General features: G+C 41.5%; 1 protein-coding gene across 1 annotated transcript in view; it reads right to left on the bottom strand.

Annotated features, from left to right (window-relative positions):
* Positions 1 to 21,648, bottom strand: part of LOC102802131 (integrin beta pat-3-like) — an 86,791-nt gene that overhangs the window by 3,249 nt on the left and 61,894 nt on the right. Inside the window, exons 17-22 of the mRNA XM_085501553.1 lie at positions 18,746 to 18,815; positions 18,422 to 18,503; positions 15,793 to 15,917; positions 14,989 to 15,090; positions 14,544 to 14,688; positions 145 to 255 (exon numbers count right to left, since the gene is read on the bottom strand). Of these exons, the coding sequence (XP_085357679.1) occupies positions 145 to 255; positions 14,544 to 14,688; positions 14,989 to 15,090; positions 15,793 to 15,917; positions 18,422 to 18,503; positions 18,746 to 18,815 (635 nt within the window). The remainder of the gene's footprint in view (positions 1 to 144; positions 256 to 14,543; positions 14,689 to 14,988; positions 15,091 to 15,792; positions 15,918 to 18,421; positions 18,504 to 18,745; positions 18,816 to 21,648) is intronic.

The following is a 21,648-nucleotide window of genomic DNA, read 5'->3' as shown; positions in this document are numbered from 1 at the left end:
AACAAATGGGGTTTAATCAATTAAGTAGTACAACAATGAATATTCATTTAATTCCAACTTAAGATATTATGGTCATCGCACAGGTTGACCATTTTAAACCAATTTAATTAGCATAATGACATGCACCAAAATATAATGACACACCTTTGTCTTCATCAACATATAAAATGTGAGTTCCATTCTCTAACTGCCCTTGAATGAATGAGAATAAGCAGTCATCATCGTCACGGAAACGACACACATCAGCACCTTCACCTGAAATATTAATGAGCAATAATAAAATGGTAAGAGCAACACAACTGACATGCATAGAAATAACTGGATATGTTACACATCTACATCTATAACAATGACAATTTTCTTACCAATAAACACCATATTTGCTCTATTTGAAGTGAAGTGAAAAGAAGGCCTTGCTATGATTTAGCGTTAACAATTATAAAGTTGCTTAAAACTTAGTACTTCTAATAAAGCAAATACTGTAAAGCTACAACATGGATACAATGATTTTAATTGGGAAGAATTTTCAGTTTATAAACAACTATAAACAACATAAACAAATTGTACTAGTGATGGTAGTTACCACCAGTGTAGCTATGACATAAACAAATTGTACTAGTGATGGTAGTTACCCACCAGTGTAGCTATGACATAAACAAATTGTACTAGTGATGGTAGTTACCCACCAGTGTAGCTATGACATAAACAAATTGTACTAGTGATGGTACTTACCCACCAGTGTAGCTATGACATAAACAAATTGTACTAGTGATGGTAGTTACCACTAGTGTAGCTATGACATAAACAAATTGTACTAGTGATGGTAGTTACCACCAGTGTAGCTATGACATAAACAAATTGTACTAGTGATGGTACTTACCCACCAGTGTAGCTATGACATAAACAAATTGTACTAGTGATGGTAGTTACCACTAGTGTAGCTATGACATAAACAAATTGTACTAGTGATGGTAGTTACCACTAGTGTAGCTATGACATAAACAAATTGTACTAGTGACAGTAGTTACCACTAGTGTAGCTATGACATAAACAAATTGTACTAGTGATGGTAGTTACCACCAGTGTAGCTATGACATAAACAAATTGTACTAGTGATGGTAGTTACCACCAGTGTAGCTATGACATAAACAAATTGTACTCGTGATGGTAGTTACCACTAGTGTAGCTATGACATAAACAAATTGTACTCGTGATGGTAGTTACCCACCAGTGTAGCTATGACATAAACAAATTGTACTAGTGATGGTACTTACCCACCAGTGTAGCTATGACATAAACAAATTGTACTAGTGATGGTAGTTACCCACCAGTGTAGCTATGACATAAACAAATTGTACTCGTGATGGTAGTTACCCACCAGTGTAGCTATGACATAAACAAATTGTACTAGTGATGGTACTTACCCACCAGTGTAGCTATGACATAAACAAATTGTACTAGTGATGGTAGTTACCCACCAGTGCAGCTATGACATAAACAAATTGTACTAGTGATGGTAGTTACCCACCAGTGTAGCTATGACATAAACAAATTGTACTCGTGATGGTAGTTACCCACCAGTGTAGCTATGACATAAACAAATTGTACTAGTGATGGTACTTACCCACCAGTGTAGCTATGACATAAACAAATTGTACTAGTGATGGTAGTTACCCACCAGTGCAGCTATGACATAAACAAATTGTACTAGTGATGGTAGTTACCCACCAGTGTAGCTATGACATAAACAAATTGTACTCGTGATGGTAGTTACCCACCAGTGTAGCTATGACATAAACAAATTGTACTAGTGATGGTAGTTACCACTAGTGTAGCTATGACATAAACAAATTGTACTAGTGATGGTAGTTACCCACCAGTGTAGCTATGACATAAACAAATTGTACTAGTGATGGTAGTTACCACTAGTGTAGCTATGACATAAACAAATTGTACTAGTGATGGTAGTTACCACCAGTGTAGCTATGACATAAACAAATTGTACTCGTGATGGTAGTTACCACTAGTGTAGCTATGACATAAACAAATTGTACTAGTGACAGTAGTTACCCACCAGTGTAGCTATGACATAAACAAATTGCACTAGTGATGGTAGTTACCCACCAGTGTAGCTATGACATAAACAAATTGTACTAGTGATGGTAGTTACCCACCAGTGTAGCTATGACATAAACAAATTGTACTAGTGATGGTAGTTACCACTAGTGTAGCTATGACATAAACAAATTGTACTAGTGATGGTAGTTACCACCAGTGTAGCTATGACATAAACAAATTGTACTAGTGATGGTAGTTACCCACCAGTGTAGCTATGACATAAACAAATTGTACTAGTGATGGTAGTTACCACCAGTGTAGCTATGACATAAACAAATTGTACTAGTGATGGTAGTTACCCACCAGTGTAGCTATGACATAAACAAATTGTACTAGTGATGGTAGTTACCACTAGTGTAGCTATGACATAAACAAATTGTACTAGTGATGGTAGTTACCACTAGTGTAGCTATGATATAAACACATTGTACTAGTGATGGTAGTTACCCACCAGTGTAGCTATGACATAAACAAATTGTACTAGTGATGGTAGTTACCACTAGTGTAGCTATGACATAAACAAATTGTACTAGTGATGGTAGTTACCACAAGTGTAGCTATGATATAAACACATTGTACTAGTGATGGTAGTTACCACCAGTGTAGCTATGACATAAACAAATTGTACTAGTGATGGTAGTTACCACCAGTGTAGCTCTGACATAAACATCTTGTACTTAAGAAAACCAAATTGCTAACACAAATGTATATGACACCAGATACAGAAACAGTAATAAAACAAGCATGCAATACTTCAACAATGTTACTACAAGATACTAGAATACTACTATTCATGAAAAATATGACATATATTATCTTAAGTATTTATTGAAACACAGCCTCATTGTCATATAAAGTCCATAAATGCACACTAGCAGCCTGTTAGCTGAAATAGCTCTGCTGTTTAACATACATAATGGTCATTTTAGCTTTTTTGTGGTAATAAAAATATTCACTAAAATTAGAAAATGCAAGTTATTAATCTGACAAAGGTCTATCCAAGTTGCTATATATAAATTAATAGAGCAATCACTTTAGTTTTGAAATGAAATGTCTAAGCAAACTGCAACCTATTATATCAAATCAAATCTCCATGAAATGCCTAAGCATACTGCAACCTATTGTATCAAATCAAATCTCCATGAAATGTCTAAGCAAACTGCAACCTATTGTATCAAATCAAATCTCCATGAAATGTCTAAGCAAACTGCAACCTGTTGTATCAAATAAAATCTCCATGAAATGTCTAAGCATACTGCAACCTATTGTATCAAATCAAATTTCCATGAAATGTCTAAGCAAACTGCAACCTATTGTATCAAATCAAATCTCCATGAAATGTCTAAGCAAACTGCAACCTATTGTATCAAATCAAATCTCCATGAAATGTCTAAGCAAACTGCAACCTATTGTATCAAATCAAATCTCCATGAAATGTCTAAGCAAACTGCAACCTATTGTATCAAATCAAATTTCCATGAAATGTCTAAGCAAACTGCAACCTATTGTATCAAATCAAATCTCCATGAAATGTCTAAGCATACTGCAACTTATTGTATCAAATCAAATCTCCATGAAATGTCTAACCAAACTGCAACCTATTGTATCAAATCAAATCTCCATGAAATGTCTAAGCAAACTGCAACCTGTTGTATCAAATAAAATCTCCATGAAATGTCTAAGCAAACTGCAACCTATTGTATCAAATCAAATTTCCATGAAATGTCTAAGCAAACTGCAACCTATTGTATCAAATCAAATCTCCATGAAATGCCTAAGCATACTGCAACCTATTGTATCAAATCAAATCTCCATGAAATGTCTAAGCAAACTGCAACCTATTGTATCAAATCAAATCTCCATGAAATGTCTAAGCAAACTGCAACCTGTTGTATCAAATAAAATCTCCATGAAATGTCTAAGCATACTGCAACCTATTGTATCAAATCAAATTTCCATGAAATGTCTAAGCAAACTGCAACCTATTGTATCAAATCAAATCTCCATGAAATGTCTAAGCAAACTGCAACCTATTGTATCAAATCAAATCTTCATGAAATGTCTAAGCAAACTGCAACTTATTGTATCAAATCAAATTTCCATGAAATGTCTAAGCAAACTGCAACCTATTGTATCAAATCAAATCTCCATGAAATGTCTAAGCATACTGCAACCTATTGTATCAAATCAAATCTCCATGAAATGTCTAAGCATACTGCAACTTATTGTATCAAATCAAATCTCCATGAAATGTCTAACCAAACTGCAACTGATTGTATCAAATCAAATCTCCATGGAATTTAGGCGAGGGTTCTCCAAACCCGCCTATTCACATAGTTCATACCCACCATAGACTCCGGTCAGTCAAAATGACTATTTTGAACTGTAGGCATTAATCAGCGATTCTGCCGGTGACAAAGAGATAGAATCTAGGTCAGGGGAAGCCCCATGACCTCAAGATTCTTTTACCCCTTACGTCACAAACCCACGTGACCGCCATAGGTAGCTGTCCATCACTCTGGTTCCTTTCTCTCCGCCTCGAGGACTGAGACCAACGCGACGGAAAGAGTGGGGAGGTTGTGGGGGACCTATGGTGGGTATGAACTATGTGAATAGGCCGGTTCGGAGAACCCTCGCCTAAATTCACTACGTTCAATTACCCACCATAGACTCCGGTCTGTCAAAATGACTATTTTGAACTGTAGGCAGAGTCAGACACCGACAGGTGGCGGGTTTTTCCGAGCAAACAGAAACAAGCAGCCTATTGGCTGAGATAGCTCCGCTGTTAGCAATGCACATTTCAATTAAAGAACTGAAGACATCATTAGAAAATGAACAATATGAATAGTATCAAAGCAATCGGACTTACAGTTTTTAACAAGAAGTCGAAAATATCACTTTTTACCAAAAATTACAAAAATATTCACCAAAATAAATTAATTAGAGAATTGAAGATATCATCACAAAATGAACAAATCTGAGAGAGTTCCACATGTAGTACCTATATATGTAATATCAAAGCAATCAGACTTACAGTTTTCAACAAGAAGTCGAAAATATCACTTTTTACCAAAAATGGCAAAAATATTCACCAAAATTAGAGAACTGAAGATATCATCACAAAATGAACAAATCTGAGAAAGGTCTACATGTAGTATCTATATATGTAATATCAAAGCAATTGAACTATTGATTTTTAACAAGAAGTCGAAAATATCACTTTTTACCAAAAATTACAAAAATATTCACCCAAATTAGAGAACTGAAGATATCATCACAAAATGAACAAATCTGAGAAAGGTCCACGTGTAGTACCTATATATGTAATATCAAAGCAATCGGACTTGCGGTTTTTAACAAGAAGTTGAAAATATCACTTTTTACCAAAAATGACAAAAATATTCACCAAAACAAGTCATTGTCAATGACACGTCCCCGTTCCGTTCATATTTGAGTGACATATACATTCAAAGCAGATCATGACTGAAATGCACCTGCATATGTACAACACATTGTGCTAAATCTGAACAAAATCCATCCATGCATGACTGAGATCCGGTTCTGGAATTGTGAAAATACGTGATTTTGATGCATTTTCGGCCTTAAAATGGCCATCATTCCGCTATTGTTAAGCAGATCATGAAACAAATGCACATATCTATTTGTGACATGATGTACCATGTGTGTGTGAAGTTTGAACTTGATCAATCCAGACATGTCTTGGATACGGATCCAGAACTGAATTCTTTAACAAAATGGCCGCCAGTCGGCCATTTCGAACTTGATCCGAAAAAAAAAGACGTGCATCAAGGTCCTATTATGTTTAATGTATGTACCAAATTTGAACAAAATCCATCCATGCATAACTGAGATACGGGTCCGGAATGGTGAAAATGTGCGATTTCAATGCATTTTCGGCCTTAAAGCGGCCCCCATTTGGCTATCGTTAATGAGATCATGAAACAAATGCACATACATATTTGTGACATGATGTACCTTGTGTGTGTGAAGTTTGAACTTGATCAATCCAGACATGTCTCGGATACGGATCCAGAACTGAATTCTTTAAAACAAAATGGCCGCCAGTCAGCTATTTCGAACTTGATTCCAAAAAAAAAATGACGTGCATCAAGGTCCTATTATGTTTAATGTATGTACCAAATTTGAATGAAATCCGTCCATGCATAACTGAGATCTGGGTCCGGAATGGTGAAAATGTGCGATTTCAATGCATTTTCGGCCTTAAAGCGGCCCCCATTTGGCTATCGTTAATGAGATCATGAAACAAATGCACATACATATTTGTGACATGATATACCTTGTGTGTGTGAAGTTTGAACTCGATCAATCCAAGCATGTCTCAGATACGGATCCAGAACTGAATTCTTTAAAACAAAATGGCCGCCAGTCGGCTATTTCGAACTCTATCCAAAAAAAAAATGACGTGCATCAAGGTCCTATTATGTTTAATGTATGTACCAAATTTGAACAAAATCCGTCCATGCATAACTGAGATCCGGGTCCGGAATGGTGAAAATGTGCGATTTTGATGCATTTTCGGCCTTAAAATGGCCGCTATTCGGCTATCGTTAATCGGATCATGAAAAAAATGCATGTGCATATGTCCCATATAATGTGTGATGTATGAGTGAAGTTTGAACTTAATCGGTCCATGCATGTTCGAGATATAGGTGATCACGGACGCACGGACGGACGGACGCACACAGGGCAAAACATAAGTCCCCGTTTTCGGACTGCGTCCGAACGGGGACTAATTAGAGAATTGAAGATATCATCACGAAATGAACAAATCTGAGAGAGGTCCACATGTAGTACCTATATATGTAGTATCAAAGCAATTGGACTTGCGGTTTTTAACAAGAAGTTGAAAATATCACTTTTTACCAAAAATGACAAAAATATTCACCAAAATTAGAGAATTGAAGATATCAACATGAAATGAACAAACCTAAGAGAGGTCTACCCAAGGTACATATACACCAAGTATCAAAGCATTCAGGCTTGTAGTTTTCAAGAAGAAGTCGAAAAAGTAAAACATTGACACGGACGACGACGACGGCGACGGCGGACGATGACGGACAATCACTCATATGATAAGCTCCGCTCAACAAAGTCGACAGCGGAGCTAAAAAAAGGAGAATGATGAAAGACTTTTCCCCAGTCCGGGATGAAAAACAAAACCCAAAAACCTAAGTTAAGACCCAAAAAAGGTGGTGTCTTACCTCGCCTGTGCTGTCCCCGAAGCAAGAAGCCAATGCTGCTGTGGTGACAGGGTTCGGTGTGCCTGAGAAAGCTAGACCCAAGCCGAATTCGGGGGTGATAAGCTTGAAGTTGGACCAAAACAGTTCGCATGAGGGCGTAGGTCAACAGAAGCGAAACCTGGGAGCTTCCAGGAAGTGCTAGTGGAACAGACAATCTGCCCGCAAAAAATGCCGAGACTATGCGCAGAGGCCCCTGCGGTCGTTCGGGCTGGGTCAGCAAACAAGGCCTGACCCGCTACGACGGGGCCTAACCTGAAGAGACCCTGCTCAATAGATTGGGTGTCTCTTAGGTAATAGTTGATGAAGACGTTCTGCGTTCTCCAGAAGCCTGCCCTCAGAATGTGTTTGAGGGGGGCCCCTGACGCTAGCGCTAGTGAGTTAGCAATCGCACGGACCTTATGTTCTCGTACTTGGTGTCTCTGCAAGGTCTGTGTTGAGGAGGATAGTGTATTATAGACCTCCAGTACAGTCACAGTAATCCACCTGGAGACGGAAGTCGGGGAAGCCGGCTTATCCTGTTTGCCAGGGCCGTAACACAAAAACATGTGTTTGGTTCCCCGTCTAGAAAAACCTGGTACGGTTCTCGTAGCAACTCAGCACTCGGACCGGGTAGAGAAGCAATTCCTCCTGATCCTCCGGACTGACAATATTTGCCAGCCGGGGGATGACGATTGGTTGAGGATCGTGTCCTGGGATTTGATTCTTGGCGAGATACCCGATTCGTGCCTTTAGTACAACTTGATCGTCCATAAAAGCGGCACAACCGTTCGCGAAGGACAGTCCGCGCCTAGCTCTGACCGGCGCCTACCTGAGACGAGGGCCAGTAGGAAGACTATTTTCCACGTCAAAAATTTGAGTGGTGCTGATTGGAGAGGCTCAAAGGGCGGTCTACTATTATAGTAGACAGCACAGCCAACGAGTCCCAGTTGGGCGGCTCCCTTGTATGGGGTCTTGGTGTCTGGAAAGCAGTAAATAGTCTCCTAATAATAGGACAATCGGCTAGTGTTGTTCCCATACATTCTGAGTGGTGGGGGACAAGACCGACCTGTAGTCAACGTAGCTGCATAGGACAAATCCACTTCGTCAAACAGGTGGACGAAGGAGCCTGCTACCTGGCCAATAGAGGGATGGTATGAATCAATCTCCCTTCCGCTACACCAATCAGTGTATGCTTGCAGCCTAGAAATGTAGGCCGCGTAGGTAGAATCCCTGTTCGCCCTGGCCAGGACGTTGGCAGCCCGCTCAGATAAGGCTTTTGTATGTACTGAGAGCCTCTATGCATGTAAGTGATACCTGCTGGGCTCGTTGGTAGTGCGCCGTCTGGTTGGGACGGCCGGTCCGGTAAGTCCGGAAGCACTGTTGGCGCTTCGACTAGCATTTCCAACAGAAGTGGAAACTTGGCCTTGCTTGGCCAATTGGGTGCGACCCATGATAATATGCGGGTGTGCACCTGTCGAAGTTTTCTCCGGTGCCCGGTGAACTAGTGGGAAGGGAGGAAAGGCGTACACAACTAAGTGGGTCCACGGGGCTAGCAAAGAGACCCTGGCCCAGGCTCCTGGAGTCAGCAGGAGTGTTACGTACGTCGGGGGCTTGGCGTTCCGGGGTGCGGCAAAACGGTCCAACCTTGGACCGTCCCACAGCCGAAACAGCCTGGAGGCTACCCACTGGGGTATCAGCCACTCCGTGTTCTGGAGACGGAGCCGCCCTGAAAGGGCGTCGCCAGACTGTTCCTCACCCCTGGAAGGTGGTGTGCGGTTAGCTCCACATTGTATTTCAGGCACCAAAGGAGGATTTTGCTCTGCTAGGACTGACAACGCTGGGGAATGCGTCCCCCCCTCCTTCTTGAAGGAGACCACCGCTGCGTTGCCTGTGCGGAGCAGGACTCTGTGGTCTCGAACTACGGGTAGAAAGCGTGGTAGTGCTAAGTACACTGCTCTCAGTTCGAGCCGGTTGATATGGTAGTCCCGAAACTAATGCGGGGGCCATATCCTTGGGCTTATTGGCCCAATAGATGCGCTCCCCAACCCTGGGGGGAGGTATCTGTTACCAGAGCCATACCTGCGGCAAGCGGGCCCAAGGGGCTCCCCTGTCCGAGGTTGGCCAGTGCCGACCACCAGGACAGGGCTTCCTTCACTTGGTCTGAGATCGAAACCCGCCTATCTAGTTCCCATAGGAGAGCTCGGCGTTATAACAAGCGTTATACCGGGCGGCTGCGTAGTGCGGCCTGGGGAACGACCCTTCGAACCGAGGTCATAATATCGATGATCCGTATTAGTTCACGGAGGGACACCGAGGGAACGCTGACTAGGCATTCGGCTAGGCTGCTTAGCGCTAAGCAATACGCTTGAAATAGCTAAGCCAAGCTTACCTCTGTGTCAAAACTCCATGCCCAGGGACACCAACTGCGTGTTGGGTCGAGGTGGGACTTGTCGATTTACTAACAAGCCCAACTGGTGAAGTAAATCCCGTGTTAGCCAGACGCGTTTGGCTATTACCCCTTGCCCGGGTTGTAGGTAACCGGAAGCCTGGGTACGGATTGATATGTACCAACATCTGGTGAAGCAGCAGCACTACCTGTTTCATCACTCTGGTGAACACGTAGGGCGCTGTGCCTAACCCGAACGGGGGAGCACCCTCAATTCGAATACTTGGCCCAGCTGGGCGATTCAAAGGAGATGGCAACTCGCTGGGTGCATCGGTACGTGCAGGTAGGCCCCGTTTAAGTCTAGCGGGGCTAGCCAGTCAAAACGGTGGATGGAGAGAAGAACCCTGAATGGTGTCTCCATGTGGAACCGATCAAGGAGCACGCACTGATTCAGTCTGCCTAGGTCCAAAACTGGACGCCTGCCACTTGTAGATTTGGTACTACGAACACATTTGGGTAGAAGCCTGGCCTTAGTTCCGGCTGATGTACCCTGTGTATGGCGCCTTTTCCCAGCAAACTGCTACTTCCTGTCAGATTGCTTCCGCCCTGCGGGAGTCCCCTGGCAGTGCCCAACAGGGGAGACACTGACGGGGAGAAATGGAGATTTCAGCAGTATCCCGTAAACGGATGTCACCACCTGGGAAGGTCCAGGGGTCGGTCACCCGCAGTCTCCAAACCGGACTACACAGGAACAATCTGTGAAGGACAGGGATATGTGGCCATGTGTTCGGCAGTTGCGAGGGGGGGGGGTGCTCCCTTCCCCCATGAGGTGAGTTCCCCAAGGCCTGAAGTAGTCACTAAGTTGTGGCCTGGCCATTCACCAAACACGACCCCCCCCCCCCCCCCCGGTTGCAGAGGTGAGCGTCAAACATGCCTCCCCTGCTGCCGGGTAGACGTCCGCCCAGGGAGGGTGAGGAGCCACCACCTGGCTCTTACCTCCCTGGGGGCGCGCCACTACTCTTCCCTCCCATGGAAGGGTATAAGCGCTTGCCTCCTGGCTGACTCTGGCTAGCGGACGACGCCCTAGGGCGTTGTGTTTTCTGTGCTTGGGGTGCCCTCCGTTTGCCCATGGCAGGACCAACTGGCCAACTGGCCTCTGGTTCATTGCACTCCGAAGCTCCGAGACTGTACCCACCATTCCCTGAACAAAAGAGGGTGGAGGATGTCCAGTCTGCGTCACTGAGGTGGGGACGTACCCCGGTTCAGCTTGTCGGCGAAAACACGTGCGACTAAGGCCTAGTCTCTTAGCACGGTGTCGCATGTAGATGTGCGGTGGCCCACCAGTAAAAATGTCGCCTGGTCTAGGAGGCTGGTGCGTTCTGCCTCCAAGGTCTCCAGAGTGCTGGTCACGCATAATAATGTGCTCAAGCAACTCTGCCCTTAGGGCTGGATGGGTCGTCTGCAATTGACAAAGACACCCATGGAACGCAGCTATCCCCCTTTGCCTGGTTTGCCAACTTCGTGGTACCGGGGTCTGGGGAAGGAGCCTTGGAATCCGGTTGGGGGCGTTTTGGTCTCATCCCACGCTATGAGGTCTGATCCCAAAACCACACCGACCAGGTAGCGCTTGGTCCAGTGGGAAGTGTTGCCTAATGTTATCCCCACCCAGGGGTCCTAAGCATTACATCCTCCACGGCTGACCAGCGCCGCCCATCAACACCGTTTGCGTGCTCTGCGCCCCACTCTGCACTCAGGCGGACAGGGAGAGACTTGCCGACGGGGTTGCTTTGGATCCCCGACGCCTGTGATCCCATAAGTGTTGAAGCAACCTTAGGTGGTCACTTTAGGATCAAGGGTGGGGGTATATACATCGTATCACTGGGATCGATGATACTCCGCCTCACCCCAAAAGCGTGGCTCACCGAGTCAAACAGATGGCAGACTCTGAGGGACCGCCCGGAGTACCGGCTGTATCCGACGCGAGCAAACTGCATCTCCTTTCACTTTAAATATGTGAGAGGGAGCGTGTTCGACTGTGCGTCTCATGACAGGGTCGGTTCCCTCTGGGGATGCCCGTGGGTCGGTAAGAAGGAGTCAAAACCCACAGCGGGGACCGGACACAAGGAAAAATTCGTTACCGTTGTACCGTTACCGCGTGACGAACCCTAGCTGGCTGAAAGTAGGGGGGAGGGATCAACGTGTGCCCTGCCCTGCAAGCCCTGCCCCGAGATCGGAGACTTGGCCGCCAGCACCCCGTTGGCATTCAGTGCCCGAGGATCCAGAGAAGGATCAGTGCAATTAGCCTGAGCCTCGGCCACCCCCCAAAATAGTGGGAGAGCCGTGCCTAGGAACGGGGGTTCCCCAGAAGAGACGTGTTTGAATGCAAACATGATTTCGTGTCTTTTCCTGCTTGCCCACCGAGGGGACACAGTGGAGACAGCTCGCTCCGACTGCGTCTGATCTACCCGGCCCGCCAGGGACGCAATTGCCCCGACAGTCCTTCGACCAAAGCCCTCAACTCGGAGGCAAACCCGGCGCCGTGCGAGGAAGGGCCCACAAAGAGACCCGCAACGGGCCCCATAGGAGGAAAGCCTCCAGGGGGCACAGCCTCGCTGCAGCCGGTAAAATCGGGTAAAACACCGCCTGAAAACACAGACTGTGAGGATGTCCTCCGATCAGCGGGGGAGGCCGAGAAAAAATATCGGTACCTCCGCCGTCGGGCGGTATATGAAGTACCGGTAGCCGAGCGTGAGGACTTTCCACTCATGCAAAACACGCAACTCACTTTAACCGATTTGTTTACTGGACGCGCGACCTTGCTGTGACGCGGTCAGTCTCAGTGATTTGATGGCTCTGAAAGAAAAACTCAGGCCTCAGAACTCCAGTGAAAAAAACACGCTTCCACGAAAAACCCCAAAACCCACACGTAGGTACGACAAAGTATCTCGGATGCGGGTTCTATGCTGGTAAATTCTGAATATAAATACTGCACGGTCGATTCGAAATACGAGGAGACCGGAAAGAAAACGGCAGCGAGCCCTGGTGCTGTCATTACATCTATATATTGCTAAATAAATTGAAAATAAAAAACGACATGCATGAGGTAAACGAATTACAGTTGTAAAAGGTGCCGCCAAGAGACCCACGCTAGAAACCCAGACAGGAAAAAGCAACAAAACCAGGCAGAGCCGCTCAAAATCATTCCCCGACGAGGCGGAGAGAATTGAAGAGTGATGGACGGCTTCCTATGTCGTTGCCATGTGGCCTCGGTTACGTGGGTATGTGACGTAAGGGGTAAAAGAATCTTGAGGTCATGGGGCTTCCCCTGACCTAGATTCTATCTCTCCGTCACCGGAAGAATCGCTGATTAATGCCTACAGTTCAAAATAGTCATTTTGACTGACCGGAGTCTATGGTGGGTAATTGAACGTAGTGAATTGTCTAACCAAACTGCAACTGATTGTATCAAATCAAATCTCCATGAAATGTCTAACCAAACTGCAACTGATTGTATCAAATTAAATCTCTATGGAATGTCTAACCAAACTGCAACTGATTGTATCAAATCAAATCTCCATGAAATGTCCAACCAAACTGCAACTGATTGTATCAAATCAAATCTCCATGAAATGTCTAACCAAACTGCAACTGATTGTATCAAATCAAATCTCCATGAAATGTCTAACCAAACTGCAACCGATTGTATCAAATCAAATCTCCATGAAATGTCTAACCAAACTGCAACTGATTGTATCAAATCAAATCTCCATGAAATGTCTAACCAAACTGCAACTGATTGTATCAAATCTTCATGAAATATTTAACCAAACTGAGTACATGTCTACGGTTTGTAGTAGATTCCAATGAGTCAGTGAGTGAATACAATACTAATACACCAACACACTGAATATATGCTTTGAATAACAAGCTAACCTTTACCCTTCTTTCCTGGAATGTTGCATATATTAGCAAAATAAAACAAGAATAATTGTAAGAAGAACATTAAGTTAGAGTAATAACCTCTGAAGAACCCTTTATGATAGTTGATCAGAGCCAGTAGCCAACATGCATTGGTTGGATCAGAGCCAGTAGCCAACATGCATTGGTTTGATCAGAGCCAGTAGCCAACATGCATTGGTTGATCAGAGCCAGTAGCCAACATGCATTGATTGGATCATAGCCAGTAGCCAACATGCATTGGTTGGATCAGAGCCAGTAGCCAACATGCATTGGTTGGATCAGAGCCAGTAGCCAACATGCATTGGTTGATCAGAGCCAGTAGCCAACATGCATTGGTTGATCAGAGCCAGTAGCCAACATGCATTGGTTGGATCAGAGCCAGTAGCCAACATGCATTGGTTGGATCAGAGCCAGTAGCCAACATGCATTGGTTGATCAGAGCCAGTAGCCAACATGCATTGGTTGATCAGAGCCAGTAGCCAACATGCATTGATTGGATCAGAGCCAGTAGCCAACATGCATTGGTTGGATCAGAGCCAGTAGCCAACATGCATTGGTTAGATCAGAGCCAGTAGCCAACATGCATTGGTTGATCAGAGCCAGTAGCCAACATGCATTGGTTTGATCAGAGCCAGTAGCCAACATGCATTGGTTGATCAGAGCCAGTAGCCAACATGCATTGGTTGATCAGTATCAGTACCAGTTTGGTGCTTATTTTCATGTCCAAAAATTGCGATAAAAAAAAAAACACATTAGGAAATATATGCAAATATATTGTTTTTTTATATATTCAAAAAAGCCACTGGGTTAAAACTTACCAATCTCTAGGTCTTTAACCATCTGCACTGGGTATGGGCATTCATCACACTCTTCTTTTGTTAAGTTACCAGATTTAAAAGCTTTACATTGCACACAAGCTTTACTGTTTTTACATTTATTCACTTCACACAGTCCTGGGTAATCCTGTAAAACATATTATTTTCTATATTATAATCTGCCACCGTCATCACTACCACTACGTAATATATGCAGAATTTGATTATATCTAAATAATCACAGGAGTTCATGGCATAGCTATTGACAATAATGAAGATTTTTCCATCATATATACCCCAATGATACAAAAATGATAATGCAATCGTTTCAACTTTGTTTGTCATGTGATAGTAACATATGACAAGGGAGTTGATAGTTTTTGTAAGGAAAGCACAAATATTCTGAGTAGACAGTAGGTGCAAGTCAATGAATATCACCCATACTTACAGTTCCAATAGTACATTCCTCACAAGTTGGTCCCTTGTATAAAGTAGTAGAATTACATTTACAAACACCACATATGCATTCACCTACACCATTACATAATTCCTGAAATTAAAATAGCAAGCATGAATGAACAAATAATTATTTTTCAGAATTACCCACATCATATGATAATTCTATCATAATTACTATGAGGTTTAAAACATACCTCAGTAAGATAATTTTTGTGATGACTTTAGTTTTAGATTATGGTTTTGATTATTTATCTCTTTATCAACTGCACGAGGCAGCCACTCAGAAGTAAGAAAAATATGCAAATCAAGTATTTTTACTACTCTTGATGAAGAGAAAAAGGATTGTTTTCATTAACACATTACCTCCACATATCAACAGGTATAAAACAGTAACAACATGCAATGTGACAGGTGACATTTTTAAACATAAAGTCACTGCAGTACAGTATCTCCTGCCTTTTTTTGGTCTTAAATGCTTATTGCAAGTACTTGAGTCTCCCAATTCCAACACCACATGTTTAAAAGGCAGGACTGTACTGGGATTTATACTGAGTGAACAGTTGGCCTGGAGATCAAACCCACAATTTTCCTGATGCAGACTAAACACACTAACTATTGTACCATCATTCATGCATTAACATAACTTGAGGACAAAACACTGAACCAACAGTTTCTATCGCCATTCTTCCAATTCAAATACTGACCTACATCCTGCATAATGCGAGAGAAATGTGCGAACAAAACACATGTACCGTTAAATAGATTGAGATGAGTAGAATGTTGGAAAACTTACTCCATTTGATGCCACACATGCAGCGTTAGATGATGGACATTCACATGCAGAACCTGTCCACATACTATCACATTTACAGACACTTTGGTGAAGGACTTCATCACACACACACTCACCACGATCACCTGAAATGCAAGTGAGACATGTTTGTAATGACTTTTAGATGAGAAAATATATATACACTCAAGTAACGCTACTTTGTGTTTGTTGCCATATATACTCTTATTATAATGTACATGTATGTGTGCCAATCTTTGTGGGTTTTCAGGAATTATACATATCTGACATGGCACCAAGAGTACTCAGCTCCAGTAATTGTTGGGTGCGTAGCTGTGTGCTTTCCTCCAAAAATTATGTAAATAACAATGCTAGTTCATCATGTGCCAGATTAGGGGAGATGATATGTCTATTTGTAAAAAAATAAAATTGCGCAAATATTATTACAATATTACCGGATTTGGCTGATACCCCGCCCATCCTAAACCCTGCCCATGGGCGATGTTTCAAATAGTGGGTGATGTTTTGGTCCACACATTGCCTGACTGAACCAACAAACATTTTTACAGACCCCAATTTTCCTGTACGACATCTTGTATCGAGCGCTATTTCAAATATGATGCTAAAAAAATTCACTGTGAAGTCGAAAAGCATTAAAACTTCATTAAAACTTCAATAAAACCAATGCTGTATACAAATTGTTGTTCCGTATTATGACTCATTAAAATACATTTCACTTACGTTTATTACACTCGAATAAAGTCTACGCTTGAAAAGAATGTTATTTACGAAGTTTAAAATATCCAAGCCTTCCTGGTTCAAGCCTCTTGGTTGTTATCAGTAATGTTTAATCTTTGTCTGTATCGCATTCCAGACAAAAAGTCGGTAAACAAGAAATGGGCGAACTAAAATGTCTCCTGCGTTTCACATGCGACATGATTATTAAAAAACACAGAGTTAAGTGGTCATGTACGTTCTATAAAGCTAACCTTGTACACATAATCTTGTACTGACGTGTTTTTTGTCCAAAAAAGATGTTTCCTTTCAGTTAACTCTTTGCATTCATGGTATTTGTGAGAGTTGAAAGATTTTTTTAACAAATGACAAGTAACTATATTGATTTTCGTCAAGCTGGGTGGCTCGAATTTAAATATCAGTGCGTGAACTCTGGAGGTCATTGCCCAATGCCGCACGTAATTCAAACGCGTGGTTATTAGAGTTCAGTCGAAATGTACGTGAATATTGCGATCGAAGTGCGCTGTCCAGAGTTTATTATATTATAGTAAAATTTAACTTGACGCATGGTATGGTTTATATTACATGTTCACTTCATTTCAAATAAAAAATCACCATTGGAACATCGATGAATCACAAGTATTTAAAATATTTTCTTGACTTTTCGTAGTTACCCGACTACTATCATTTTTAATGATTTAAATGCGCCCATGTTTATGTTTGCGTAATTATTACGAATAACGCATTATCAATTCGGTAATATTGAAATATTCACAGACCCAATACCCCTAGCCCTGCGTACAGTGCTGTGTGTAATTATTACGAATGCAACGCATTATCATAATATTGAAATATTCACAGACCCAATACCCCAGGTTAGCATCCTAACAATAGTAAAAATTAACTCGAGTTTGCGTAATTATCATGAAAGCAATACATTTAATACAAAGTTGAAATATTCAAAGCTGGTACAGTATTGTAAACAAATTTGCGTAATTAGAAAAGCAGTGCACTAAGTAAACGACGTTGATATATTCAAAGCCAGTACAGAGTTGCATACAAGTTGCGTACTTACAGTACCGTCGGATATAACAACAATTTTACTAGATCGACGCGCGGACCACAAAAGAAAAAAGGTTGCTAAGGTAAAACGCCAGTTCAGCGCGTGACTTGGGGTCAAACTTCGGTCAACACACACTTGATGCCAGCATCGGCGCGCAGCAAGTTTCGCAAAGTACTTGAAGTTCAATTGCGTCGCAAAATGATGCCGCTGATCACTCAGTTGTCGCAGCGTGTGTTGTGTTATGTCCATGTTTCGACTTTGACTTCTTTGCTTTTCCTTCTTAGTGCATGTTCTTGTTCACGTAAAATGCGACCTCTCACCAATGTATTAAAATACATTGAATTTATACTTTGCATAATTATATTTGGTCAACGCGAAACATAATTTTTTTAGACCATTTTTATCAACGCAGGGTTATTTTTCCAGACAAGATGAGTCTAGTAATATCTGCCAAAAGATCACCCGGGCGATCTTTTGGTCCACAATTTTCTAAAAAAAAAATTGAATCCTCCATAAGATCGCACAGGGCGGGGTATCAGCCGAATCCGGTAATTGCTTGCCAGAATTTACGTGAAAACATTCAAAGCTAAGATAATAAGCATTTCTTTGTTGTTGAATACGTTCAATCATACACAATTTCCGCCATGATTATTTCTTGCTATGAATTTCATGAAAATCACTGACACTCCATGTGGTATGACCTCAGATAAGTTTTCAAAACTAACTTTGCAGATTTCTCTGGTCTTGAACATTTGTCTCTTGCAAAATTAAACATGCTCTTCTAATAGACCAAATACAATTGTTACACAGAACAGAAATATTGAATTCTCTTACCTCCGCATATTTCACCACTGTGTCTATCACAGGACAGACTGTCACACTCACAGAATGGTCCAGAGAAATACTGATCATTTTTCTGGAAGCACAAAATACATGATTCAGTTAATGATTTATATAAACATACATGTACTAGATGTATAGACAGGGTAAAGCTAATAGCTTTATGACTAACTTGTGGTATAAACAGACTGAAGCAGATAGTTTCATAGCTAACTTGATATAATGACAGACCAAGGTAGATAGCTTCATGACAGGCAGCAAACACAAATCATGACAATGAGAAAGAAACAATCATTAAAAGTCGCATCACATACTTACTCCAGGAAAGCAAATGCAGTCACCACATGAACACTCTCCACGTCCTGAGCATACTAAAGAAGTATTTGTTCTGAAGGGAAAAAAAACACACTTATGAATTGATAACATTTTTATAAAATTCAGAAATTGTTACATACATACTATAACCACATTTTCAAATATTAGAATGCGTCATTTCAAAATCTTCCAATAATTATAAAATCAAACCTGTGTTAACAACCACCTCTACATAAAAACCACACCAGCGTATAAAAAATTCCTTTTATCTGACCACCCATTTTTGCAGAATAATATTACTTTTATTAGTTTCAAGTCTAAAATAAAAAGACATGAATGTCACAGTCCCCGTCAATTATATAATAATCATAATAAAATAATACATGGAACATCTGCAAGCAGTTGAATTAATATGTACTCTATGTGGGTACAACTCATCATAAAGTGATTTTCCTTAATCTAGTATTGTACTGATAACCGAAAACTTCCATTGACCTGAGTCCAAAATCTTAGAGTACACATGTGCAACCAAACTGTGTCTCATACATGTATACATGCTCAAGAAACTGCATTCATAAATCTGAGTGAACCTTGATGTACCTTTAATAACAACTTAACTTTGTTAATTCAGGTCTTTGTATATTACCAGGACCTGGGTTTGTTTCAGTATCACCACTATAATTCCCCTCAAAATGTAGCCCTGACACCCCTCTACAGTTTCCACAGAGATTGGTAATGGTACGACCCAGGTCATTCATCACTAAAAACCCTTGCATCACAATCTAAGCTATTTATTTATTCTGCTCAGTTGTTCTCTCAGTGGTGTTTGGATAAGTAATAATAGCATTCTGTTTATAGAACATACATATAAACTACACATGGCTGCCAAGTTGCACTGTATATGTGAGGGCAGCAGACTATAGCATAGGGTGTATCATTACTGGTACATATGAATGATCTTCCACTTGTAAAGCATAGGTCTTTACAACTACACTATAAAGTTTTCCAATAGACACCATATACACTTTCCAATATCAAAAGTTATGGCATCCACAAAAGAAGTTTATGACAACAAACATTTAGCCACTACAATGACTTTTCCTTCACTTATATTACAGGCAAGCTAAACAATATTTAATTTCCTCTGAAACACTTATTGGATTTTGATTCACTCAAATAAATGTTTCTGTTGTAACACGACATCTCATTATTTTCTGGACAAATACCGTACTCGACCACGTTAGCGCCCATGCTTTTGCGCAATTTTTATATTTGGGGTCGCATTCGGCACAACGCCCACCCCTTCAAAATGCAACTAATTTAAAACATTGTAATCGTTTTTATAAGATACAGCGTGGATATTGACCGCAGTGAATATGTTGTGAATGCGTAGACTATGGTAACCGTGCGTAAACTACGCTTCGACAATGACCTGTTAATACAAGTAAAATACGGTAAATATTTCATGCCATATTCAGTTTACCTCTTAAAAATAGGTCAATGGTCTGTTGCTCAACGGCTATTGTACAACAGATTTGTGCTGTATATGCCACACCATTTTTCGTTTACATTTGTACTTTTAATTGAAATATCGCCAAACAACCACACAAAGTTGTCAATGGAATAATAAACACATGTATGCCTAACACCAAAGCATTGGAAATAGTGGTTAGATGAAATTCCATTTTTAACCAAAAATGACAAAAACATTTGCCAAAATTAGAGAATTAAAGATATAGCATAGCCATGGGATAAACAAATCTAGTAGATGTCAACACAAGGTACATACACACCAAGTATCAAAGCATTCAGGCTACAGGTTTTGAAGAAGAAGTCGAAAATTGAATTTTTGACCAAAAATGACCATTTCAAAATAGTCCGCGGTTTTCGTAACCGGCTGTTACGACCTGACATGATTTCAGTTGGGTAAAATAGGGTAACTCGCAATAGATGGAACTATAGCTCCATGGTTTCGTGTTAACACCACGACGAACGAAATAACCGACAGCGAAACCAAGTGAGCTACAGAACTGCAGCTAGGTTCAACACGGTTTCGTTCAACACAATGGCAACAACAGACTGCAACATCTGCGGTCGATCCACACAAACAAAACTTTCGGAAAAGACTTCTGCCAGTCACTAAATTCTACGCAAACACGATTTCGTCTGTCCCAAGAGTTCCACAACATCCATAACCACTTTAGTTCAGTCTTTGGAAGGAATTCAGTCGATTTTAACAGGAGAATCGACCTGCCCACACAGACGGAAACAATTCGACTGACCGACACAGGGACGCACAGACTTATTCATAAACAAAGTTATTCCAACACCATACTATAGATTGCGCTCTCACTGTAGACCGCCACAGTAGAGTTTTGGGGGGCTAATTTGCATAATTTTTGGCAGAGCGACTTCTCATGAACAAATTACCATCTTCACTCATCGAGGCATCCACACACCAACAAGTCATTGAAAATGACACAGTCCCCATTAAATTTTTGAAAGTTCTCTTTGTGCTTGTCATATTAAAGCGGGGGTGGTTGTCGCGTGCGTGTTCTTGAAACTTGAGTTCCAAGCGGGGTATACAACAGATTGTTTATTTACATCAAAACACGTGTTCTGTGTAGTAGTAATATGGCCAAAAATAAAAACAGCCGTTATTTGGCCATCTTTGATCTGATTATGAAACACACTGATATGTATGATGTATGTGCCAAATACAAATGAAAATGGTACATAAATTGTGGAAATATAGTAGTAAGCCCAAAAAGTCAGATTGCTGTCAATCTGCCATCCTTGACCAGATTTTGAAACAAATTGTCATGGACATGCATCCTAACATGTATAAAGTACATGTATGTGCCAAATTTGAATGAAAACTGACATAGCACTTCCAAGATACCGCA

This window comes from Saccoglossus kowalevskii, chromosome 7 (genome assembly GCF_978046115.1).
Source record: "Saccoglossus kowalevskii chromosome 7, keSacKowa6.1, whole genome shotgun sequence".
Classification (NCBI taxonomy): Eukaryota; Metazoa; Hemichordata; class Enteropneusta; family Harrimaniidae; genus Saccoglossus; species Saccoglossus kowalevskii.
The sequence above is the reverse complement of the archived record's forward strand: the minus strand, read 5'-3'. Positions and strand labels throughout refer to the sequence as shown.